The sequence below is a fragment of the Engraulis encrasicolus genome, chromosome 18, assembly GCF_034702125.1.
Source record: "Engraulis encrasicolus isolate BLACKSEA-1 chromosome 18, IST_EnEncr_1.0, whole genome shotgun sequence".
Taxonomy (NCBI): domain Eukaryota; kingdom Metazoa; phylum Chordata; class Actinopteri; order Clupeiformes; family Engraulidae; genus Engraulis; species Engraulis encrasicolus.
This window is the reverse complement of record NC_085874.1, coordinates 25,233,831-25,260,983: the sequence shown is the minus strand read 5'-3', so window position 1 is coordinate 25,260,983 and position 27,153 is coordinate 25,233,831. Positions and strand designations below refer to the sequence as shown.

Here is a 27,153-nt window from a genome sequence, read left to right as displayed (position 1 = left end):
ATGGAGATAGGGGCCCCAGAATTGGGTCCCATTACATTGTATGTATTGGTTAGGGGGCCCTTGTTTCAGATGACTTTGTCTTGGGCCCAGCGAAAAGCTGTCAGCGGCCCTGTGTGAGAGGTTGATGGCAGCTCTTAATGCAGTCACACGTTTACAGCCTTAGAGGAGGATGCAGGCAGGAAGAAGGAGGGATGGAGGTGGAGAAGAAGACTACCATATATCTGTAGCCAGGGCCGCTGACAGCTTTTGCTAGGCCAGGGACAAAGTCATCTGAAAAGCCCCCCCACTTAATACTTTTACTGTAATGAAGACTGAATTTTGCCCACCCCTGTCTCCCTGGGCCCGGGACAACATACCCCTTTGTCCCCCTCTGTTGGCAGGCCTGCTACCATATATCTGTAGCACAAAGGGAGCTTGTGTGGCCTCGGAAAATTATTAACCTTTGGGTCAAACAGGGGAGCAGACGGAAGATTGTTTACATGTACGAGCACAAAAGAACATGGTTTGTGTAATGTCACACTTCTTTTTTCTATAGCCTACTCGCAGGGCTGGCCTGGGACCAAAAATTAGGCTGGGCATTGTCTTTTTTTTTTTTTTTTAAGTTTTTTTATTTGGAGGGGGGGGGGGGGTTGCCTTTATTTCGATAGGATAGTGAAGTAATGCGAGTTGGGAGAGGGAGACGGGGAAGGGGCGGCAAAGGACCTGAGCTGGATTCGAACCTGGGTCAGCCACATAGTAGACGAGTGCCCATTCATTAAACCACGGTAGGGCCTAGGCCGGTCATTTTCGGCTAAGCCCGATCTGCCAGGCATTGAGAGAGCCAGTGACAACATTTTTAGTCATCTAATATGAGCTGCTTTAACCACAAGAGTGAAATCACCTGGAGAGGTCACCTGTAGCTGCTTGAGGACTGATAGCACTGCATTTAGGGGAGGGCCAGGCCAAAATGATCTACAGTACACCGGGCGAATGCCCTGTATGCCTTATGGCCGATCCAGTTATGCCTACTCTTCTGACCAGGCATCACCCAACATCACACCGCCCACCCTATAAATATGTATGTGTGAGGAATTTATTAGTATTCTGTGTCATTGCACACTATAACCCTTTTTTTGAAAATAAAGATAGTTTGTTGTTCCTGAGAGGGTTCTCCTTTTAGTTATTTATATTTTATTTTATTATTTTATTGGTTATATTGAATTTAGGTGGCACAATCATGAACACATTTTGGTGACAAACATAGAAGATGTAATAACAACGTATAATGCTATGCTAGTGTATTGTATTATCTGCTGTTCCACACAGGGTAGCACCAAGTATTTAATGTATTCACTGTGAAGAAGACAACACGTACGTACGTAGACATGCACACAGAACATTTCATCCACACCTTGCTTCAGTGGGTATTTTTCCAAGTCTTGTTTGTGTGACGGTAGGTCTGGCAAGCATATCAGACATCTTCAGTTATTAGCATGCAAGAGCAGATAGGATGTTTGCCTTTCTGAAGAGACATCCCGTGGCATCCTAATCCATTCTACAAGCCCTTTGTTTTGTTAATTACACCGATTTTCTGGTTTTGCAGACAGTGTGCAGTATCCAAAGGTCACCTTATTACACTGCATTGCATTTTTTAACCAAAGTGACGTAAAATCGAGGACATAATCATAGCCAAAATCTCCAGCAGATACCAAGTGCACAGGAAATTTAGGGCCTACAGAACAAGTGCAGGTGCTTAGAATTTTTTTTACACCTCATCTGCAGCCTTTTGTAAATGGCTTTTCCATAAACTGGCAAAGCTAATTCAACACATAGGGAGATTTCTACACTATATTTGGTCCCACAGTCCTCTTTAAGGGTTGACTTGGCACTACATTTGTTAAAGTGTAGAACAGTGTAGGACAGCATTCCGTAGTGGCATGCAATTCTACACCACACTACAGTGTAGCACTCGTATCATACATACTATATTGATATGCCCATCCTATCATAACAACCATGCTGGAATTAAACAATCTCCAATTTCAAGCAAGGGGATATTTTGTTGAGTCACACTAACCAGTCAGACAGTCGTCTCTCTCTCCTGTCAGACTGCAGTGATCATCTTTGCCAAGCACTGTGGTCAGTGCATTCCCAATATAGCACGAACGTCCATCTGCTCCCTCTAACGTAGCGGAGGAGTGTCAAGCATCGCACATAAACAACGCAGCTTTGCGGTAATACTGCCATTAAAGTGTCTGTAATGTTACTTATGCCTCTTTTCCAATGCCGTTTTTCTGGTATGCCGACAAAGCGCAAAACGGCCACCACTGTTTGCTTTTCGAATTGGCACGACACAGCTCAAACGTAAAGCAAAAAGTGGCGGCCGAGTGGCACTGTGTCGAGCTAAAGGCATACCAGTAAACCGGCAGTGGAAAAGAGGCATTAGAGTAGAGATTTCTTATTTAACGTAAAGGAAAGAACTGGGAGTGTCTAGGGTACATAATACAAGATACAGATCATACACAGTGCAAAATAACGTAAGATAGACATAAAGCAAAATGTAGTGCAAGTAATAATATACTTTGCAAAACCATATAGATTGCAAGACAGATCAAACCGCACACAACCCCCATACGTAGATACAAACGAAAGACAGGTTAAACGTACATGCATTAATAGATCACACAAAGAGTCCGACAGGGTGCACAATGTAGCCTACTGACTTAGCACTGACAAACCAAATATCTTCCTTGTTGATTCGAGAGTGCTTGTTTTGGACATAAACGGTAAATGTAGTTGAAATACAGTATCTTTTCAATCTCAAGCTAAGAGATTTGTGTGAGTGTACGTGTGCGTGTGTGTTTTGTTTATGTTTTTGTTTATTAGCTTCATTAGTTTTTGAATATTAGCTTCATTAGTATCAGGCAGTGTCTTATGAGTGGTACACAGTACATTTTGTGGTGTTAATTCAACACTTAGAGAGTTGATTTGACATCATTTGGACTCAAATGAACGCTCTAAGTGTTAAATGAGCACTGCAGAATTTACTGTGTAGTAAAGACACAGGCAGGAGGAGCTCAGCGTGGTCTCAGCGCGGTTGCTGTCTGGAGGTCTGGCGTATAGGGTGATGGGATTCCTTCACCGCGTTCCTGTTCCCATACATACAGACGAAAGACAGGTTAAACGTACCTACATTAACAGATTACACAGAGGCCGACAGGGTGCAAAATGTACTGACTTAGCACTGACAAACCAAATCTCTTCCTTGTTGTTTCGAGAGTGCTTGTTTTGGACATAAACAGTAAATGTAGCTGAAATACAGTATCTTTTGAATCTCAAGCTAAGAGATTTGTGTGAGTGTACATGTGCTTGTGTGTTGTTTTTGTATATTAGCTTCATTAGCACTGTATCAGGTAGTGTCTTATGAGCGGTACACAGTACATTTTGTGGTGTTAATTCAACACTTAGAGAGTTGATTTGACATCATTTGGACTCAAATGAACTCTCTAAGTGTTAAATGAGCACTGCAGAATTTACTGTGTAGTAAAGACACAGGCAGGAGGAGCTTCTGCCATCATCTCGGCGTGGTTGCTGTCTGGAGGTCTGGCGTAGAGGCTGATGGATTCCTTCGCCACGTCCTTGTTTATGTGCCCTTCGCCATCAAACACACCCACTCAATTACTTACTCAATCACTCTCTCTCCACACACACACACACTTTTACACACAGGCACACACGCCAGTGTATGCATATGTGCAGACAGATAAACGTGCACACACGTGCACAACACGCACACACACACACACACACACACACACACACACAGGCAGGTATTGCACACAATTAAGCTCACACATTCATACAAACACACACACACACACACACACACACACACACACACACACACACACACACACACACACACACACACACACACACACACACACACACACACACACACACACACACACACAGGCAGGTATTGCACACAATTAAGCTCACACATTCATACACACACACAAACACTCCCACATGCAGACACACACACATACACACACACATGCAGACACACACACACACACGCATGAACACTCGCACATGCATACACACACACACACATTCAGACACATGCACGCGCGGGCGGCCATTGCTCACACTTGTGCTGCATCCCTTTGCTCCTTGCGCGTCTCCTCCATCTGCTCCTGGCGGCCCGCTGTGCAGCCGAGACTGGCTGCGTGAGAAGTAGCACCGCAACACTGCAACAGTATGCCACCACAGTGTGTAACGGAGGCCAACTAGCAGAGTGTGGTGTGGAACGTTACTAAACCTCCCTCCCGAAGCCTCAATACAGTGCCATAGCTTTGGGCTAGGGGACCGGGCCCTTTAGCTCAGCGCGCTCGTACTGTGACTCCCATTGCCGAACTGATGTAGTTGACGAGGTGGCAGGTTTGCGTCCCCGAGGGTGTCGAACCGTGCAGGAACACCTCCGTCACAAGTGCAACATTAATTCAACTCAACTGAATTACAGAGTATTTAACACCTTTTAGAACATATTTGGTCCCAGAGTACTCTCCTAAGTGTTGATGTAGCACTGCACGTTTTACTGTGCATCATCACCGTGCCCGAGACTGGCAACATGAGAAGAAGCAAAGCAGTGCGGCACCACCACCACCACTACTGCCGTGCACGAGACTGGGCCAACGCCAAAAGACTGCCCATCCTGTCGGCACCACAACGCTGCGCCACCACCACTACCGCCACCACCATGCCTGAGACTGGCAGAGTGAGAAGTACCACCACACCACAACGCTGCACCACCAACGGCAGTGTATTTTTTACCAGAGTACTCTCCAAGTGTTGAATTAGCACTGCAACACCGTGCCCGAGACTAGGCCAACACAGAAAACGTCAACTCTAAGTGTAAGTTACACAAATGCCTCTTTTCCACTGCCAATTTTCTTGTAGGCCTACAGCACGACTCAGCCACCACTTTTTGCGTTACGATTGCGATGTGTCATGCCTATTCAAAGAGCAAAAAGTGGCAGCAGAGTCGCGCTGTAGGCCCAACAGAAAAACGGCAGTGGAAAAGAGGCACAAATGAATTAACACTGCAAAATGTATCTCGTTGCCTTGCCTGGCAGAGCTGAGCTTGCAACGCCAAGATGTGCCACATTGGTGGCGTGACTCATCGGATACTGTATCACCACAACACTGTAAGAGGCAATGTGTGCTTGTTTGCTGTCACGGCTGCCTTATGTCTGAGGCAGCAGGAATGAGACTGTAGCAAAAATATCCACCAAGGCCAATCACCCAGTCAGCCTACGCCTGTCGGCATTCGTCGCAAAACCATTGCCGTATCGTGACACACTGAGCAGTAGGGGTGTAAAATCACAGCCTCCATGACGATACGATATGGTATCGATTTCTTAAAGGGACACTGTGTGAGATTTTTAGTTGTTTATTTCCAGAATTCATGCTACCCATTCACTAATGTTACCTTTTTCATGACTATTCACCACCACCATGAAAATCTAAGTATTCATTATGACTGGAAAAATTGCACTTTTCATACATGAAAAGGGGGATCTTCTCCATGGTCCGCCATTTTGAATTTCCAGAAATAGCCATTTTTAGCTGCAAAAATGACTGTACTTGGGCCATACTAGAAAATATTAGTTTATTACTTAGTAAACTATCATGAAAATGTGAAATTTGGCAATAGGCGACACAGTTTCAATGAGCAGCATAGTTGCAGTACCTTTTTTGACCATTTCCTGCACAGTGTCCCTTTAAAGCAGACATTCGATTATTTTCGATACTTAAGAATTCCCCACGATATGATATGATTCGATTCGATTCGATTTTTCCAAATACTTTTCCACTTCTATTATGTTATGGAACTGGGACAGTGATTCGATTATTTTCGATACTTAAGAAAGCGATTCGATTAAATTGTCGGCCGTAGGATCGACGCATCGATACATTTCAATTATTATTTACACCCCAACGCATTGCATCAAGTTGTGGCACCTCACGTAACGGTAATCACCAGCACACAGTAAAAGATAATGGACCTAATTGTGGCGTCATGACAACCATATGTCTCAGGTAGCAGGAATGGAAGTGCTGTCTGGAGGAAAGCAGCGCATCAGCTTGTCTTGCCATTGTCAGACAATTAGAGAGAGCGAGAAAGGTTGCAGAGTAACGGAAACAAAAGGCCATGATATTATAGCTAACCAACCTTTTCCTTCACATTATGCTCTCACATTTTGTGGAGTTCGCGGCTGTGAAAATGACCTGTTTAGTTAATGAATGTCCGTGACTCATGTAATTTGAGTGATCATTACACACTGAGAAGAAAGCAATTACGGGCTATAAAGTAGATAAATTATGCATATTCAGAATCACGTTCTTATGATGTCTCTGAACTTCTCTGAAGCACCCACTCACCCCCCCCGCACACACACACACACACACACACACACACACACACACACACACACACACACACACACACACACACTTCCCTTACCTGCCTGACTTCCCTGTCATTCTTCCTCTCCCTCTATTTGTCTGTCACTCTCACTCTCTCTAACCGCCCCCCCTCTCTCGCTCTCTCTCTCTCTCTACCCCCTCCCTCTCCCTCATTTCCCCCCTCTCTCTCTCTCTTTCTGTTTTTCTCTTTTCAGCACTCCATAGATGCTGCTAACAGTGGTGTCAGCCCGATCGGCGAGACCTCCTACAACTACAGCCACTGGGATTTGGGCAGCGCCTTCTTCTTTGCCGGAACAGTAATTACAACTATAGGTAACCCGACCTGTTCAATCTAGACTGACAAACCACTCAAGGGGCCTCCAAACATCCATGCATGCAGAGGCAGACTTTCCATTAGACAAACCTAGGCTATTGCCTGGGGCCCAGACCAAATCTGTCCTCCAGAGGGGCCCCAATTGTCACACCAGTAGCGATAAACACACACAAAAAATAGGCTTTCACTTACGTAAAGTAATCGAAGATATATATGAGAAAAAACCCTAAAATAGCAGCAAAAACACAGAATTGTATGTCTACATAATAACTTTTGAGGGCCCCATGTTTACATTTTGCCTAGGGCCACAAAATGGCTAGGTCCGCCGCTGCATGCATGCCTCCTCTCCTGACCTGGTGTGGTATCGATGTGTCAAAAATCAAATCTGGGCTATTTAAATCTCACCACAGTCGTGGCGTGGGGTAGTATTTCACGAATGAAAGCTCATAATAGTGGACGTGGTGGCATCCATGTACTGTAAGTCGAAAATCAATTTTCCCAGGCAAAAAAATGAAGAAATGAAGGACTGAATAATATAAGGCAAGGCAGTGAGCAACACAACCGTAGCCATCATTCAAATGAAATGAGGGGAAAATGTGGAGAGGCTGTGGCGTCGGTAAAAAAAATCAATCATGTCATAGACCAGCTGCATTAGAGATGTAATTATAGCTCAAGGAAGATTAATTTCTTCTCATGAAATAATGTAATGAATTTATCTCCCCTTCTTGCACGACTTGTAAATAAACCTTCAGTGTTATCAGTTACATTTGCTATACCAACATTCTTGTCCCTTTAAATCAGCTGTTGTTTGGATTTGTATAGAGCATAAATGTTAACATGTGTGGAAAAATCTGGTCCGCTCTTAAAAAAAAAAAAAAAAAGTAGTAATATCCAGATCTACATTCACCGAACAGATTCTAAAAATACGAGAAAATCTGACATATTAGCCACCCTGGAATAGATTTTTTTGTGGTCTTTTTCGCCTTTATTTGTTAGGACAGTGTGAGAGGTGGATAGGAAGCGAATTGGGCGAGAGACAGGGAGGGGTCGGCAAAGGACTCGGGCCGGGAATCAAACCCAGGTCAGCTGCATGGCAGGCAAGTGCCCTACCAGTTGGCCACGGCAGGGCCCACCTGATATAGATCTTGTAGTGTTGCTGTACTGTTTCACCACTGATGGGATAGTGAAACGGTACAGAGAAGTCGAATGTGTGACACATCGCTTTCATTATGCACCTCTGTTGTTCCCTGAAATAGATCCAGTGGTGACATCCACTTCAAAGCACCAGCTCAGGTTCAATGCCAGTTCATGTAACCGCAACTGATAACAGGGACACATAGAAATTCAGAACGAAAAAAACGCAATTTGCTTTAATTACCTCATAACAGGATTTGTAGGATTAGAATCTAGGAATCTCTATTCATAATCAACACACATTAACATAAACTGAACACACAACTATCTATCTATCTATCTATCTCTCTCTCTCTCTCTCTCTCTCTCTCTCTCTCTCTCTCTCTCTCTCTCTCTCTCTCTCTCTCTCTCTCTCTATCGATCTATCTATCATGAACACTCATGCTTCCCTTTCTTGCTAGACTGTTTCATCAGCAAATTCGGAAGTTAAATGTAGCCCAAGACTACAGATTTACTGTACCTTGAAATTCCTCCACATCAGTCACCTGGAATATCTTGAGAGATAGAGAGAGAGAGCAAGGCACTTTCTTAGCTCCAGTAGTGATGCATTCAGCAGCCACAGCAGGTGCCTGTGGGGCCTTGTTTTCCCTCCTTACTTTCCCTTCTGCACTCGCTCACTCCCGACTGAGCTGAGATCAGCCAATCGATCTCACATCAGGCCTATAATAAACCGTAAGAGCACACAAACGCACCCACACACGCGCACGCACGCACGCACGCACGCACACACGCACACACAAACACACACACACACACACACACACACACACGATCACTAATCCCTCCTGGACTGAGGGTTGTGCTCCTTGACCTGACACCTGACAAAGATGAAAGAGATGACGGCCTCTTGCAGTTTGCCAGTGGCAAGGGTATGTCTTGGGAGAAAAAAATACGGGGAATGTGTGCGTGTGTGTGTGTGTGTCTCTCTGTGTGTGTGTGTGTGTGTGTGTGTGTGTGTGTGTGTGTGTGTGTGTGTGTGTGTGTGTGTGTGTGTGTGTGTGTGTGTGTGTGTGTGTGTGTGTGTGTGTGTGTGTGTGTGCGTGTGCGTGTGCGTGTGTGTGTGTGGGGAAGAGCGGCCAGCAGGACACCTACCTTAGGTGGGCTCATAAATTAGACCAGACATCTGACCGGCCACACACAAAAAGCCAGAGACAGGATTAAGAGGTGAAAAGCATGCCTTATTAAAATGCAGGCCTGTCACAATCAGGCAAACAAACTAGGCAATTGCCTTGGGCCCCCACCTGAAACGAGTCTCCATGTTAGGGACTGGTTATTTCTGGTTAACATTCAGATCACCAAAAACACATAAATGCTACTAAAAGGTTTAGTATCTGGGCCGCTGGGCCGCTGTGCGCGGCCATCTTGGTCACACCCACACGGTTATTTATGGTATAACTTATTTGTGCAATCAAAAACTGCAGTGATATTGCTATCAACAGTCTCTCATCAGGGGGGGCCCACCACAATAGCTTTTAAAGTATAAAAGAGCCTCTCTGTGCCTTCGACCCCAAAATAACTAGAAACGTCCCTGATACTACGCTATACAGCTGTGCCAATTAAGGCTCGGCAGAGCAAAAAAAGACATCACAGCGTGTCCCCTCGGGGCCTTCATTGACGTAGAGATTCAGGCCAGTGGGAGGTCCTCTTAGAGGCTTTGATTGGTTATCAGAGAGGGATCATATCTGCTTACATGTCCAAAGGAAGCTCGGGAACTCCCATACTGCCTTTAGTTCTGCACAATTGTTCAGATCTGAAAGACAGTATGGAAGCTTTGCTCAGGAACGGACCAGATGATGGTCCCTGTCTCTGTCAAATCAGAGAGCGGGACAGGTGTGTCGTATTACGTATTACGTATTACGTATTACATATTACGCCTTTTACAGTGTCTCTGTCCAATCAGATGACAGGGCAGGGTGTCATAATGCCCAAGTATTCTGCCTCCTACGGAATTTACTGTACGCAGCTCACCAGGCCTAATCTCACTTGTGATTAGGTCTGGTGGTAACCAGGCAAGTCCAACGGGGTGCATGCCGGAGAGCCATGTGCAAGGTTCTTGACATTCTCATGATGCAATTGCTTAAATGTAATAAACTGTTTTGTTTTAGCTTTTTTTTGGCCTTGAAATCAAAACACATTTTATATTTATGAATGTATATTTTACATTTTATTACTAGAAGACCTAATGAACCTTTTTAGCTTTAATAAGTCCTCGGTACTCTCTCCTCTCTCCTACGCAATGCTTTCAAATTAGAGAGATTGATAATAGAGTCTTCCACATCCTATCAATAGCAAAGCATTACTGTACGCATACATTATGCACAAGTTTTTTTCCCCCTTTTGTTATGTAAGCAATTAAAATGTGTTTTTAAACAGACTTCAATTCATTTGGTTTTGAGGTTGTGGTTCTGTCTGTTCTGGATGGGCGATGTTTTTCCTGTTCCAATTAGTTTTATTGTAAAATCAATCCTGCATAAATCTTTTTTCCACCTCTTAACACTGTCTTTTCCAAGCAGATGTGAATTTGTTTATCCAGAAACTTAACTCTCAGACTCAACTGTCAGCTGTATTGGTGGGTAAAATGAAATATCAAATGTCACAAGTGTGGAAGTTTGGGCTCTTTTAACAAAACAAAAAAACATACATACATACAACAAACATTTCTCCAATTCTGTTCTGCAAATAATGAAAAACTTCAAAATGAAATGATCCCATCCCTCAACCCCTTCCCCATAATAAGTAGCAAATACTAAGCGATTTTAAAGTGCCATTGTAAAGACCTACAGGCATGTCAGAAATCGAAAGTACAGTGAGACATACCTATTTCTGCTGTATTTTACAGACATTTTTGACTCAAGCTGACATCTCATACATACAAGGCATTTTCATACCATATTCTGCTTTACTGAGTCCACGGTCTATATTGGAGATGAACCAATGGGCTGCCCCCTCTAAACTGTGTGCCAGTCCTTAAGAAATAAGAATCCAAAAACAACAGCAACAACAGTATCGGCCCCTGGGGACTGTTGGCCTTCTGGGAAAATGCCCTGTATTGGTCAGATTACTAGTCCAGCCCCAATGCCACATGTATTGCAGATAATTAGCAAATTTACGGTAATAATCATAACCTAAAGTAAAATATAATTTCATGAATTTAATTAAAGTAAAGTATAGTTTATAACCATGGCTCCTAGCCCCCCTTGCATGTCTTGTTCCAGTAACATAACATCACAGCATCTGCATTAGTTCACAGACCTGGTACTTGTCATCTGTCACAGAGAAACTAACTATCCACAATGCAGGCCTGGACTGGTTTGGCATAAAGGGCATTTTCCCGCTGGGGTTACAGTCCAAAGAGGCTGATATGGTTTTCTATGTTTATTTTTCCTTAGACACCAGCCCACAATTTAGATGGGGTAGCCCAGTGGTGCATCTTTAACTGTGTGAGCTGGACTATGCTCGCCAGGCCGTGCCCTCCTAGTGACGCAACACTTTCGGCGTTGCAACTAGTCAGGTCAAGAGCAATGCAAGTACTTTCCGAGTTCCCGCAAATACGGGAACTCCTTTCACTTTGTCGGGAATCAAACAACCGTAAGCAAACCAAGGGAGGCAGGCCAACCATGGGAAACCATTGGGAAATGGTAATTGTTATGCTCTTGAATTTGAATTTGAACATCGATGATAATCAGGCTAGGGCTATGCTAAAAACGTCCGGGTTGGTTTTTGGTCCCATTCCAGTCCTGTCCACATTTAGGCTGAAGCCCATTGCACCCCTTAGCGGCTAAGGCTTAGCCCTACGCCTTTCCTCTTCCCCTCCGTTTTGCGTGTTCACTTGAAGGGCTACAGTAGGGCCGTCTCAATTCACGTTCAGTCCGAGGGGAAGGCAAGACAATTTCATGAAAATCTTATTTTGACAGTGTCATAATTACGACCTAGGAATTCAGGATAACGCGTCTACCAACTTTACTCAACACGATAGATGATTTTTTTCAATGTTGCGTCTTGTCACAATTCTGCAGTTTTTCACTTTTGGGCAATCAGGTGCCCCGTGGCAGGTGAGGGTCCCCTAGGCCAGTGGTTCCCAACCTTTTTCTTCAGGGACCCATATTTTTACCATTGTAAGCTTTGGGGACCCAACCGTGCGAGAGCCCGCACGAGAGAGAGTTACATGATACTCTGTTTCCTGCGAAAACTCATTAGTTATCATTTTATTCCACACTTTGTCTTCAGTGAAATATAGAATAAATGTTTAATGAATAAATTGTTGCTTCTATGCATATACTAGTTTAAATGCTTTGTCATTTATTCAACATGGGCTATGTATTAAAATGAAATCCCTTAAAATCAAGAGGGCTTCGCGACCCACTGTGGATCTTTGGCGACCCATCGATTGGGTCCCGACCCATAGGTTGGGAACCACTGCCCTAGGCTGTAGTCATATCTAGCCTGAGGCGCGTTTCTCAAAAGTGTAGTTGTTAGCCTGTTAGCAACTTAACTTGGGTGTTTGCCAATGGGAAATTACATTGCAAACAACAAAGTAGCTAATGCAGTTACAGTAGCAACTATGGTTTTGAGAAATGCGCCCCTGTGCATTAATCCGGTTCTGACCATGGTCACTAACCTTCCTTGCCTACATGTCTTGTGCCGCAGGCTATGGCAACATCGCCCCCAGCACCGAGGGCGGCAAGATCTTCTGTATCCTCTATGCAATATTCGGCATCCCCCTCTTCGGATTCCTGCTCGCCGGGGTCGGGGATCAGCTCGGGACTATTTTTGTGAAGAGCATCGCCAAAGTGGAGAAAAAGTGGAGAGTGAGTTGGATGTAGCAATCAATAGATAATAATAATAATTATAGTACTTTTGTTTTATATAGCGCCTTTCAAAACACCCAAGGTCACTGGTGTGCGTGTGTGTGTGTGTGTGTGTGTGTGTGTGTGTGTGTGTGTGTGTGTGTGTGTGTGTGTGTGTGTGTGTGTGTGTGTGTGTGTGTGTGTGTGTGTGTGTGTGTGTGTGTGTGAGGCTGTGGTTGCCGTTTTTCCGGGGCTGCCGCGAATTGTCGAGCCACCTCATGCCTTTTTTTTCTACCTCTATGGTTACTGTATGCCATAAGAACTTATGGCGGAAAGCCACGCATCTGTGCTGATGCACGTTGATTCATAACAAAAAAACACAAGACAAAAAAACGAGACATAACATGTCTTGTATACATGTACTGTATGTATGCATGCACTCATGTCAGGCTATAGAATACCAAACAAAAGGGTAATTCCTGGCGCTTCTTTTTTATCAACTGGTGCATTGACGGGAGAGAGGCAGGAAATCTTCACTTGAGAGACAACACCGGAGCAGCACAGATGTAATTCTTTGTGTTTTTTATTATTTACTGTAAGTGCACAACATGACTGTGAAGAAGATGGTCTAACCATCAAAACGTTGTGTCATGTCGTGCACTTAAATAATAAAAAACACAAAGAATTACATCTGTGCTGCTCCGGTGTTGTCTCTCAAGCTATAGAAGACCACTCATAAGCCTATGGAAGACCACAATTGAGTTGTGCTGTGACAGCTCATAAAGCTACGGAAGACCACATGTGCTCAGATAACTCATAAGGCTATGGAAGACCACATATTTGGAAACCCGCTGTGATTGGTGGATGGCTCCCTGCTCGTGCAGGTGGCCCGCTGATCTGCAAAACAAAACAGACCAATCAGGAGCACGCGGGGGTGGCGGTCGCCCGCCTCGGAACGGAGCGCACGATGGCAGCTGGTGCAGCCGTGACCACGGCGACGCCGCTCATTTGCTCCATGCGTGAATCTTAATCTGCTCTTCAGGAGGCCGTGGCTCGTGACCCTAATGAATGTGTATACACGCGTGTGTGTTTTTGTATGCTATACTGTATACACTAGTGTGTGTGTGTGCGTGTGTGTGTGTCTTTCTCTTTATATCACTGTGTATTTGTGTGTGTGTGTGTGTGTGTGTGTGTGTGTGTGTGTGTGTGTGTGTGTGTGTGTGTGTGTGTGTGTGTGTGTGTGTGTGTGTGTGTGTGTGTGTGTGTGTGTGTGTGTACTACATCAGTCTACCTTTGTGAGGGAACTGCTATTGGGGCACACCCACATGCTGGGGCCCTCACTCCATGTGGGACCCAAGTGGGACCTCACATGTTTTGAGCCATTTTGCTGTGGTAGTTTTATTGTTACTGGAAAAAAAAAGTGTAAAACATTTCCACACTGACACGTTAGGGTTAGGGATTGTTTTGGTTTGGGCACAGTTTAGCATTCTAGATAGGAAGGGCCCCACAAGGGCCCAACAAAGATATAAAGGTTGGGCTGTGTACGTATGTGTGTTTGTGTGTGTGTGTGTGCGTGCGTGGGCTGGGTTTGGCTGGGTGGAGTCAGAAGTTGCTGCATAGTGGCCTTCTGTGTGCTGCTAAATATCTACCTACCAAATATGAAAATGTACTTTATTCACTCATATGATTTAAGTTAAAGTTGAGCCTGATTTCAAATCTGGTCCTTGTTTAATTTAGGCTATTTTTTGACCGAGGCGGGTATTCTCCATTAATGTACATTGCCTAAAGAGCACAGGTCTACCTATTGAAGATGGGGGCTGCTGTGCTTGCCGTTTTCCGGTCACGAATTTGTCACGAATTGTCGAGCCACCTTTAGTTTTTTTCTCTACCTCCATGATTATGCCATAATAACTCATAATGGAACTCTGGGATTGTTTTGGTTTGGGCACAGTTTGAAGCGTGTGGTCCTCCACTGCTGCTCTGTTCCGCTGTCTGCGGCTCTGCGGCTCTGCGGCCAGTGTTGCCAGATGTGTCTAATCAAATCCCGCCCAAAAGGTTCTCAAAAACCGCCAAAATTTGCTAAATTCCGCCCACTTTCAACAAATTGCATTGATTTCTATGGGCACAATACTGCAGAAAAAAACGCCAAATGGACAAATTTTCCCGTTTTTACCCACAGACGGCCTTCCCAAGTAGCCCAATTGGGTGGGTAACCGTTCAATCTGGCAACACTGTCTGCAGCTCTGCAGCTCTGCGGCTCTGTGGCTCTGCGGCTGGGTTTGGCTGGGTGGAGCCTGAAGCTGCTGCATAGTGGCCTCACCTGCTGTGGTTTCTTCTCTGGGCTCAGTGTGGTTTCTTTTCTGTGCTGTAATCATGCTTCTCTCTGCTTGACTCTATCCGCCTCTCCATGTCTGTCTCTCTCACACACCGAAATGCACACACACACACACACACACACACACACACACACACACACACACACACACACACACCGATATGCACGCACACACGCATACACATGCAGGCAAGCGTGATGCACGTACACACACAGACACACAGACACAAACACACACACACACACACACAGACATATATGCACACAGACACACACACACACACACACACACACACACACACACACACACACACACACACACACACACACACACACACACACACACACACACACACACACCAGCTGGCAGGATGGCTGGCTGGTCTGCCCGCCCACCTACCAGGTTCTGTTGCCATCTCTTCTCTCTCCTCTGCTCTTCTATCTCTTCATTTCTCATCTCCTCCTTCCTGTACCCAGCCCTTGCCATGCCACATCTTTAGTCTGTGCCCTCTGGCTGATCCGTCTGAGCCCAGCCCTCTTTTGTGCCATGCTGAGGGGGTTTCAGCAGAGGAAAGGCTTTTGAATTTCCACAGTCAGGCTTCCTGCCGGTCCCTGAAAGACTTTTAAGATGCAGAATTTGTTAATGTAATTGGGATTTATTCATTGGTTTTACATTTCTTACATCAACGTCAATGTCAGAGCCTGTGAAAATGCAGAGACACGGGAAACAGGGTTTTATTTACAGCGTGCTGCTGCAGGTTTGTTTTTCTTTCGACTCTGCAATTTAATATAGTAAAATGAATGCCTATATCCATTGCCATAATATATTGCAAGCCTCGGTTTTGCAAGTAGTGAGCTAGTAAAAGCCCACTTACTCTTGTGTTTGGGTCTTGCAGACGTCCAGATACAACACAGATACATTATACCTTTGTATTGTGTAATTGTATGTACACATATATACTTTCGATATAAAGCGTCTGCCAAATGCAATGTCATGCAATGTAATGTAATAATGTATAATATTAATAATAATAATAATAATAATAATAATAATAATAATAATAATAATAATAATAATATTAATAATAATAATAATAATAATAATAATAATAATAATAATAATAATGTGCTTCTACTTTATTTCTCTATGGTCTATAGCGGAGGGACAACCAAATAAGCCAGACTAAGATCCGGGTGGCCTCCACCCTGCTCTTCATCCTGGCGGGCTGCGTCCTCTTCGTCACCATCCCGACCGTCATCTTCAAGCACATCGAGGGCTGGACCACGCTTGAGGCCATCTACTTCGTCGTCATCACCTTGACAACCGTCGGCATTGGAGACTATGTGGCAGGTAGAGAATAAGGGCTTTCAACTTAATTCTCAATATCCTTCTGCATGCTGCGTCCTTCAAAAAACACTAAAGAAGAGACTCTGAGAGCTTGTTCGGTCGGTGGTTTTCAAAGAGGGGGCAGCAAAGAGGGGGACGCAAAGGGGCGCAGCAGGTTGGCAGGAAAAGCATGGCAACACAAAATCAGTATTTCAATCTATTAAATAATTAATAAGCTTAATAATAAGCGTATTATTTAAGAACTGCGTTGTAATAATCTATTGTATCACAGGCAAATAGTGTGGCACGGCTAATGCAAGGGGGGCCTTGGCTGGAATATACCGGTATATGGGGGGCCTTGCCATGGTAAACATCCCTGTGTTAGGTAGCCTATTCATTGTAATTCTTGCTGCATACAGTACATTTGCTTAGAAACGTTCTGATACATACACTTAGGCACAAGTTCCAGCAGATGCAGTGTTTCCACAAGGCACTGGAGTTGTATTTTATCAAATACAATTAAATGCAATGCACTTTAAAATAGGTATATACTTCAGATACTCTGTAGCAGAGGCAGTGTAAAGCGCTTGCAGTAATGGAAAGAGATAGTGGTGGGTTATGTATGGTCCCACTAAAAGCTGCGGCAGAGCTTTGCTGGCTGCCGGCCCATTGGCCGTGCTTGAGCCTGGCAGATACAGTGCGTTTTCCTTCAGGGAAGCCGACAGGGGGGAAGGGGACAAACAGGTCAGTTTTCCCAGGCCCTGGGAGACAGGGGACATAAAATTGGGTCCTCATCATTCATTGTTTGCAGAGCTCTAAATTAACTTTTTTTCATCACCAGCCAAAATGGCTAATAGATCTTACTTGCCAAACACACACAATGGGTCAAGTGGCTAGTAGGGTGGTCTCTTCTACCAGCCAAACTCAGATTTGATCAGCATTTGGCCGGTTTGCTGGTGTTAATTTAAAACCCTGATTGTTTGTATTGGGAAGAGGGCCCTTTCGGATGATTTTGTCCTGGGCCCAGCAAAAGTGTTTAACAGCCCTGACTGTTTGGCATTTTTCAACAGCCAAGAGCCATGTATAAGAAAATGAGCTTTCCCTCCATCTTCAGGGGGAGGCATACTACACGATGAAATGTGTCACCTGAAGATGTTGGTGGAAGAGCTCTTTTCTTGCCCTGATAAGAGGACACCTATGGCTTTAAAAGTAAATCAGTGTGTGTGTGTGTGTGTGTTTCTCTGTATGTGCATGTTTCTCTGTATGTGTGTGTTTCTCTGTGTGTGTGTGTGTGTGTGTGTGTGTGTGTGTGTGTGTGTGTGTGTGTGTGTGTGGGTGTGTGTGTGTGTGTGTGTGTGTGTGTGTGTGTGTGTGTGTGTGTGTGTGGGTGTGTGTGTGTGTGTGTGTGTGTGTGTGTGTTTTTCAGGAGGTGACCGGAAGATTGAGTATCGTAAGTGGTACAAGCCCATGGTGTGGTTTTGGATCCTGGTGGGGCTGGCGTATTTCGCTGCTGTTCTGAGCATGATAGGCGACTGGCTGAGAGTCCTGTCCAAGAAGACTAAGGAAGAGGTGAACAGACACTTTTTAGGACACAGTAAAACAAAACAAAAAACATGGATGCCACATGATAGTATTTCACAGTTGACGTATATAAATCCAGAGTATTTATGACACAGCGGAAAGTCAAATTACTCTTAATCTGTGATGGTGAAGTCAAAAATCAATGTAAAAATTCTGCTGCTGGCCAGTGTAATGTCAACTCTAAATATCTTACACTGACCAAAAAGTAAAAAGTAACATTATTTTTAGTGGGACAGAACGTTACCACTTTAAGAATTAGTAGGCTATATTAACACTGATATTTTTTACTGTGTATCAAGCAAAACTGTATCTTTAGCCTATCTGCCACACGGAATAACTCCTACATTATGTAATACTATCAGTCATCATGTCCGTATTCCTTTTTGCCCTTCAATGAGCATATAGAGAGATATTATATCTCACTCGATTGACAATTTGCTTTACAGAAGCTGCCAGGTATCGTGTTTTGTATCGTGTTTTGTCATTTGGTATCTGTGTTTATGCTGCATAAGAACAGTCCAATATATAATAGAAAGTAATTAATCTTATTTTGCAGCACACATTTCCATTGCAGCTGTATGCATGATGTTACTGTACATGTTCTGTCCATAAAAGGGTGTTGTTGTTTCATAATCACATGACTGGCCTTCTGGGCCTCAGGGAACGGTGAGAGCAAGGAAATCAATAATATTTTATTATGCAATACTGTCAGTTTTCACGTCTCTATTCCTGTACTGGTTATGAAGTACATGTAGCAGGCATTGATACCAAATATACCAAAAGTGATATATTGAGACTGTGGAATGAACAAACATGCTCTGCTAAAAAAAGACTCTTTTGTATGGCCACATAGCCCGTAACCGTAACAGCTCTGTATCAGGTGGTCGAGATCAAGGGGCACACACAAGTTACAGTCAAAGCTTTTGTCCACTGCAAAGAAATATTGGATGTAATGTACTGTGTTCTTCTAAAAAGAAGTAACTGGGTATCTTGTGCAACTCTTATCTGGTCGCTTTGATATTTCAGTATTTTTGCATGGTCAAAATCTGCACTTGTTCTGTATATTTCCTGGATCTGCTATTGATGTTGGCTATGAGTATGTCCTCGATTGTAAGTCACTTTGGTTTAAAAAAACATCTGCCAAATGCAATGTAATGTAATGTACTGTAATGTAATGTAATGTGTAAGGGCCAACACAGTGAGACTCATGCGCAAACACACATGTACTGTATAAGGGTCATCGACATTTTTAGTAGCAGATGTCAGGTGATGCACACAGCTGTTGCCACCTTTGTTTATTGGCAAATGCAATGTAATGTAACCGTGGCCGCCTTGTCCCCCTCAGGTGGGTGAGATCAAGGCGCACGCGGCGGAGTGGAAGGCCAACGTGCGCGCCGAGCTGCGGGAGACGCGACGCCGGATGAGCGTGGAGGTGCACGACAAGCTGCAGCGCGCCGCCACCATCCGCAGCATGGAGCGTCGGCAACTGGGCCTGGACCAGCGGACCCAGTCGCTGGACGTGCTGCCGGCCGAGCGACGCGCCGTCTTCAACAGCCTGGACGCCAACAACTTCAAGACCTCGTCGCAGGAGAGCATCGACATCAAGCTCAACAACTTGCGGCTGCGCGCGGAGCTGGGAGACAACCGGCCCGACCAGGTTTGATGAGTCTTTTTCTGTTTTTTTTCTCTTCCATTTAACCTGGGAGCTCTCGCCAAATGTATGTTTTTTACACAGTCCAAGCAAGGCCAGATTAGGAAAGGTCCCATTGAGATACAGTATCTTTTCTTTGAAGGAGTCCCGGACCGTACCTAGTTAAGTCCTGGTTAAGTCCTGGTTAAACCACACACTAAGAGATAACAATCAACAATCACACATAGAACACAAAACTAACAATGACATAATCAAATCAAGGACACGGGCAAAAAAGTAAAAACTCAGAGTGGGATTTCTAGACAGTACACTGTAACAAATAGCTGTTTATTTACGGCAATTCTGCAACAGCATTCTACTGTTTTTCGAAAAAACAGACAACTACTGTGAAAATATTACTTTGAGTCACATATTGAGCATAAACAGTAAGTACTGCACAATAGCAGTATTCGCTGTTGTGGAAAAAACTAGAGATGCACCGGATCCTGATTTTTAGGATCCTGCCGGATACCAGATCCACTGAATAAGATCCTGCCGGATCCGGAACCGGATACCGGATCCTACAAAAGGGTCGAAACATATAGTCTACTCGCACACGTGGGCCCTTTTTATTACGTTGGCGCAAACTATTTTTTAGACTCATTGGCTTATTGCCACACTGCCTGCAATAGCCGCTTCCAAAGGGATTTCACTCCATGCAGTGATTGGGGTTGTGAAAGACTGAAAAGCCTAGGCTAGACATGCACCAGACCCTGATTTTTAGGTAACATGCCGGATACCGGATCCACTGTTTAAGATCCTGCCGGACCCGGACCCTGTGAAAAACTCTATTATCCTGACGGATCCGGAACCGGAACCGGATCCGGTGCATCTCTAGAAAATAACAAGTTATTTTAGGCAGCACCATTGAAACCCATTCATCCTCCACTTGTCCGTGATCACCATCAAACTTCAATACCACCTGAAGAACTGAAGTCATTCTGACTGGTTAAAGATTATCTGATACTATCAAGCATGATGAAACAATTTCTAAGGAAATGCAGCAAAGTGTGTGTAGCACATGCATTTTGATAGTGATGAAAGTGTGAATGGCTGAAACATTTTAAGAACTTGTAACACTCTTGCAACAAGCAGCCCCATCTAAACCAATCTGCTAATCAGTGCCTGGCCTCACCTGAGTAGGGCTGTTATGCCATTATTCAATTACGGGCGTCACCTGCCAAGGGCCTGATGACTCTGGTCACATGGTACTCTTGCACCTGTATATAAATCTGGACTATCAACACTTCAGTTGCTTGCCTGCCTGCTGGCTGGCCTGCATTGCACAGCATAGCACTTGTTTGCCTACAAGCTTGCCTACAAGCTTGCTTACATGCTTGCACACTTTCCTCTTTGTGAAAGCTTGCTGTATGTGGCATCATTTGTGGTATTGTTGCATATAATGTGCCTGCTGCAAATTAGGCATTGCTTTGAGAGCTAGCTTGTAGTGCTGCTTGTTTGCTGTGCTACTTGGTGCAAAATATTTTTTTAAAGACTGACCAATGCTATATTTATCATTGGCTCATCAAGAGATACAGTAAAAAGCCCACCTTGCACACTATCATTGTAACATAGCACTGCGTACTCTGAAATTTTATTCATGCCCACACTTTCAAAGGACCACCGCAAACCATTTTCTCAATACAGCATTGCGCCATAGTATCATGCTCAAGGCACTCCAGTCATGGTGAACAATGGGAGGGTGGGGTGGTAACATGGCCAGGGTACCACAGTTATGGAGAATGATGGGTGGGGTGGGAAGTTGCCATGGCCATATTCATGAATACAACTATGACCCAGTATTTGCCTGTCATCACACAGTACAATTCAACTTTTTAACTGAAATGTACTGTTATTTTTCTGTAGAGTACTGTTATTTAACAGTTCAATTGCTGCTGAAAAAATGTTATATACTGTGATACATTAAACAGCAATGAGCTGTATTTGATTTTTGGTGTGAAATAACAGTAGAATTACAGGTAAATATAATTGCCAGTAACTGCCGTTATTTTGCAGGGAAATTTTCTTAGAGTGTAGAGTGTTTATTGTCACCAAGGTGAAATTTGTTTTGGGCTTCACCCACTGCATTGTATACAGTGGCCAACTCACATACTCAGCATACAACATAACAGAAAAACAGAAAACATAGAAAAACATTGAGCTGTGCACTGCTTGAGTATGACGTGTCTAACTTCTAGACAGATTAATACATATGATTCTAAAAACACTTGGGATTCACATTGTACCCTCTGTGTGCCTTCATTTCTCCGTCCTCCACAGGCCTGTTCCGAGGACAACATCTTCAACCGCCTGAGCTCTGTGACCAGGTTAGGGAGGCGGAGCCGCAACCGGGAGCTGAAAAAGAACATCCCTCCCGAGGTGCGGCACTCCTTGGAAACCTACAGCTGCAGCAGCCCTTCAGCCAGTGAGGGAAAGAAGGAGGATGAGGAAGAGGAGGAAGGAGGAGGGGGAGGAGTAGGAGGAGGAGGCGGAGAGGCCGACAAGGAGTGCAACACAAGCCTGACCAACGTGGACGTCTTCGCCGAGAGCCCTAAACCCCAGAATGGCTTCGTCATGCTGCAGACCAAAGAGAAGGAGAGCGAGAAGGAGGCTGAGAAGGAGGTGCACTTGCAGATGGACCCCTGATCAAAGTGATGGTGAACACAAAAGCATCCTCGCCCATTAAAGGACACTTCAAAATATATACAAATATCAACCGACTGTGCCTTACTCTTACACTCATACCTTCTCTCTCTGTCCATGAGACAAGGTCCTGAAACCTTGTTTGCTCCTTTTATTTTTTTTCTTACAATACTCACTGTGCCCTGATCACTTGACAAAGAAAGGATGAGTGAACTTTTAAACGGACATTTGTGAGAGACCCGTAAAAGACTTGATTAATTGTTTCTACTGAGGGAACTTGTGCAATGGAATGTAGGATGAGAATCCTGAAGAAGAATGAGAGACCCCCCTAGCAAGACAAGCAAATATCGTAAGACAGACACCATAGCTAATCGGATCTCCATTTTCCTTTTGATTACGTAAAAACGAACTAACTGACTGACTGGTGGGGATTGGACCTTCACATCAGTGCCAATCTCTTTCATGTTCTTCTATCTTGATCTTTTTTATTCCTCTGTTTGTTTCTGCAAAGAGAACTGAGCTGCTGGCTGCTGAGAGTAGAACAAAAAGATGATGCAACAAAGACTTGGCTTGCTTCAAAACTGAAGTTGTAGAAGAATTTAGACAGTCACCGAGCATGTCTATCTACCTTGTGCTTTCAAGTTGAAAGTATCTACTTACAGAGAGTTATCAACTGTCTTTTAAAAAAAACAATGTAGCTTAGATAGGTGGTGGGGTGAATCGATGAATTCAAACAGCAACATGTATGTGCATGAGCTCTACTGTTGTCTACTTAAGTGAGGTTTATTAATACAAGGGTATTAATACTGTATTACATTCATTATGTCTAACTGTTTAACTCAACACTTTGGATTTTCTTTTACTTAAGACATGTTAAAGTTTTATCTTTTACCTGACATGCTTAGACGGTATAACTTCCGTCTTCATCACTGAGTCACTGGGACAATTGGTCACACATCAACATCCCAGTGACCTTAAGCAAAAGAAAATCCAAAGTGTTGAGACATTAATACAGTGTGTCCATTTTATGGCGATATCTCAGGGCTTGTGGTCCTACTGGTGTTGTAACTCTGTACTCTGCATATCAAGAGAGTTGCATTGGTGTCTATCCCAGGTTCTGAGAATAAAAACCCTTTCACGAATTGTACCCAACCAGCTGTAGTACACAATCAGCTGATCTGAATGAGCACTCAAGAGAAGTAGATACAGGCTACTCACATGCATTTGAAGGAAACTGTGGCAGGGTTTTTTGTTTTTTAAATGTATTTCTTGGGGCTTTTTAGCCTTTATTATGACAGGAGAGTATGAGAGGAGACAGGAAACGGTTGTGAAAGAGGTGATGGGGTAGGGACTCGAACCGGGGTCCCCATGGGCAATGTAAGCCCAAATGTGGAAGGGGGCTTAGTGTGCTGCACCACAGCACCCCCTTGTGGCAGGGCTTTTTACTTCTGGGCCTGCTTTTGGACACCTCTGGGGAGTTGACTTCACACTTTTTATTTTTATTTTTAAAGACTTTTTTTGGTCTTTTTCATCTTAATTTGATAGGACAGTGTGAGAAGTGGACAGGAAGCAAATTGGAAGAGAGACGGGGAGGGGTCGGCAAAGGACCCCGGGCCGGGAATCGAACCCGGGTCAGCCACAGGGCAGGCGAGTGCTCTACTGATTGGCCACAGCAGGGCCGACTTTTTAACCTACTGGGAGCACTGGTTGCACACATGACTTTCTTCAGAGGAGAGCCATGGATGACGGGGTTGGAAGAAAAGCCATACTGAAGACCTGAATTTAACAAGATGGTTGGGTAAAGTCAATACAATAATACAAATGAGGTGTAACAACATTTTACAAACAGGGAGTGGACAAAGGATCTGATTTTGCTTTTCAAGAGATGGATTTTATTCTAGTGACTGATGTGTGAACACAACACACACTTCTTCTTGGCGTCTCTATTACTATGTGTTCGATGTGGTCCATAGACTATTCGTAACACCTGTCTTGTCTAACTAATTGGTGGGAAGTGTGCTGTTGAATTTGTGAAAATATTGTCAGATGTAAATGGTTGTATGTGTGTGTGTGCGTGCGTGCGTGCATGTGTGTGTGTGTGTGTGTGTGTGAAAAACAATATTTAAAGTATGAGTGATTGATCAATTTACTCTTTAAGAGTCAGAGTCAAGCAGATTGTATAAATTAAGCCTGGAGCGAGGGTTAATATTGACTTCTCTCTCCTGACTTCAAACCCCACACAATCACCTGAAAGCTTTACATGCTCTTTGTATTCCTCTTGTTTGCAATGAATTGGGTGCAGCAATAGCATAGTATAGTGTGGAATGCAGCAAAGAGCGCTAACTGCTCATGATGAAAAAAAAATGACCTTGCGAATAAGAAAGTGAAAGAACATTTTTAAAAAGCATGCTATTGTGCAAATATATTATTATGGTCTGGTATTGATTGTATACCGCCACCTGCTTCAGATAATTCGCTTCTTTTCTAAATGTCCATGTTCAAAGCTAAATCATTGGCCCACCCATGCTCAATAAATGGCAATTGTCCAGAGTATAACTTGTGCAACCATCATGTCTAATATAGTGAGTGCCTTTTGGAAATAAACATAATTTTAAAAAAGAATCAGTGTAGTCTTGGTCCTGTTTTGCACTTTCATTTGTATCTATCTATCTATCTATCTATCTATCTATCTATCTATCTATCTATCTATCTATCTATCTATCTATCTATCTATCTATCTATCTATCTATCTATCTATCTATCTATCTATTGATCTGATTGTATATGAATATGAGTGCACAAAATCAGAAGTGTTGTTCTTTATTCCTCTAGGCTTACGAATGAGGAGCCACATGTTCCATGCGACACGTTTCACTTTCTTGTATCACCTTCTTAGGCCGACCTTCTTTTTTACCAAATACAGTAAAAAAAAAAACTTCCTCAGCCTCAGCCTCACATTTAGTCTCCACAAAATGGCGAGTCTGAGTGAGTGGCCGGGGCAGGCCCCATGGGGCGATCACCTTCAAAATGTGCTTCCTCCTTCCTTTTGGGGGATGTGCTAGTACAGACAGACCTCCTGTCCTCCCGTCTAAGGGCAGATATCTCTTGTATCACACACGCTGCAGGGCCGCTGACAGCCTTGACCGGGCCCAGGACAACATCATTTGAAAGGGCCACCCTTTCGATGCATGCAATGTGGTGAGGATCCAATTCTGGGCCCCTTCTCTCTCTCTAGGACCAGGAACACTCACCCGTTTTTTTCCTGGCTCGCTTGCACAACGCACACACAACGGGAGCTCTGCTCTTTTTATAGAACAAACGAGGTACCCCACAGCTCCCCAGCCGGCACAAAATCCTCCATTAAAAAAATCAAAGGAAGTAATCAGCCGTTTAAAGAAAAAATTAACAACCCAACTGAGAATTCAGCATACTTGTTTGTTTATTTTTGTGAAGACTTAGCTGCACATCAAAGAAAGAATGCAGTCTTAATTCAACACTTAGAGCAGTGATGGGCAACTTCAATTATAAGGAGCGCCACATTTTCTTCATTGTCATGATCCGAGTGCCACATAACCATGGGTCTGACAACCACTCTGAGAATTCGAGGTGAAGAAGTGAAGAAGTGCAGTTAAACCCCAATTGGGAAACTCCAACTCCCATTGTCATTGTGACAGCACTCCACAGCACACAAGTGTTTACCGCACACTGCACACAACAACATTGCATTTAATGCCTCACCCATGCAAGGGGGCAATTGGTTGCTCGCCGGAGTGCTTTGTAACAACCAACAGTATAATTACAACAGATTGATTCACTAATACATCTGGACATATTCTTTTTGATTATTTTTTTATCCATTGGCCTCGCTGACTGAGGAGGCGGTACGCATGTGACCCAGCCCCAGCCCTCCAGTTGCCCATCCCTGACTTGGAGAGTACTCTGGGACCACACACGCTCTCTAGAACAGGGGTTCCCAAACTTAACCGTGCCAAGGCCCCCCCATACCCTGGTAGATTCCCGCTATTCCGCTTATCACCCGGTTACCAGCATTTAAGTATTAATTTATTCATATGTTGATCTAAGGCTTCTTGAGAAAGTAGATTCACCACTGCGCTTGGTACGTTGCTATGGGCACCACTTCCTAATCTAGTGAGACACGCCTCTAGGCTATCGGAGGCATGTAAGGACACGCGCAGAATGTTGGGGTGACTTGACAACAAATTGCGATAGAACTGACGACTGGGTTTTTGACTTGACAACCAGATGCGATAGAATTAGTAACGGGGTCTTGACTAGACAACCAGATGCGATAGAACTAACGACGCGGTCTTGACTAGACAACCAGATGCGATAGAACTAGTAACGGCACTTCGCCAGAAAGTTAGAAAAGAAGCAACTTGGACGCCCACACGCCCGCATGACATCATAGGTGTCCTGCTACCGGGGAATAAAGGACACCTGCTCAGCCAATCAGAAGACGTTCCGTCTGCTCACTGGGTGATAAATAAAATTAACTAATGGGAATATTGTTTAGCTCATTCTTGGTTTATTTTGGTGTACATTAGTTATTCAATTTCTTTGATAATTTATTATATTATTTCCCTCCAGCTTTCCACGGCCCCCCCAGGGGTCCCCGGCCCCACTTTGAAAACCACTGCTCTAGAACAACTCTTGAATTAACACTGCATGATTTAATGTGCATGAGCCAACCACATTCATTCCGTGGACAGACAACTTGGCTTCGAGGAACCCAGAGAAGGTTAATTACAGAGGTCTGATGTCAATACACGATGGATTATTCAAAGCAGC

General features: G+C 44.1%; 1 protein-coding gene across 1 annotated transcript in view; it reads left to right on the top strand.

Annotated features, from left to right (window-relative positions):
• The window catches only part of kcnk10a (potassium channel, subfamily K, member 10a), a 35,129-nt gene extending 12,782 nt beyond the window's left edge, over positions 1 to 22,347 (top strand). Inside the window, exons 3-8 of the mRNA XM_063222443.1 lie at positions 6,669 to 6,786; positions 12,629 to 12,789; positions 16,262 to 16,454; positions 17,857 to 17,999; positions 19,357 to 19,668; positions 21,982 to 22,347. Coding sequence (XP_063078513.1) covers positions 6,669 to 6,786; positions 12,629 to 12,789; positions 16,262 to 16,454; positions 17,857 to 17,999; positions 19,357 to 19,668; positions 21,982 to 22,347 — 1,293 coding nt within the window. The remainder of the gene's footprint in view (positions 1 to 6,668; positions 6,787 to 12,628; positions 12,790 to 16,261; positions 16,455 to 17,856; positions 18,000 to 19,356; positions 19,669 to 21,981) is intronic.
• The last annotated feature ends 4,806 nt before the right edge of the window (positions 22,348 to 27,153 follow it).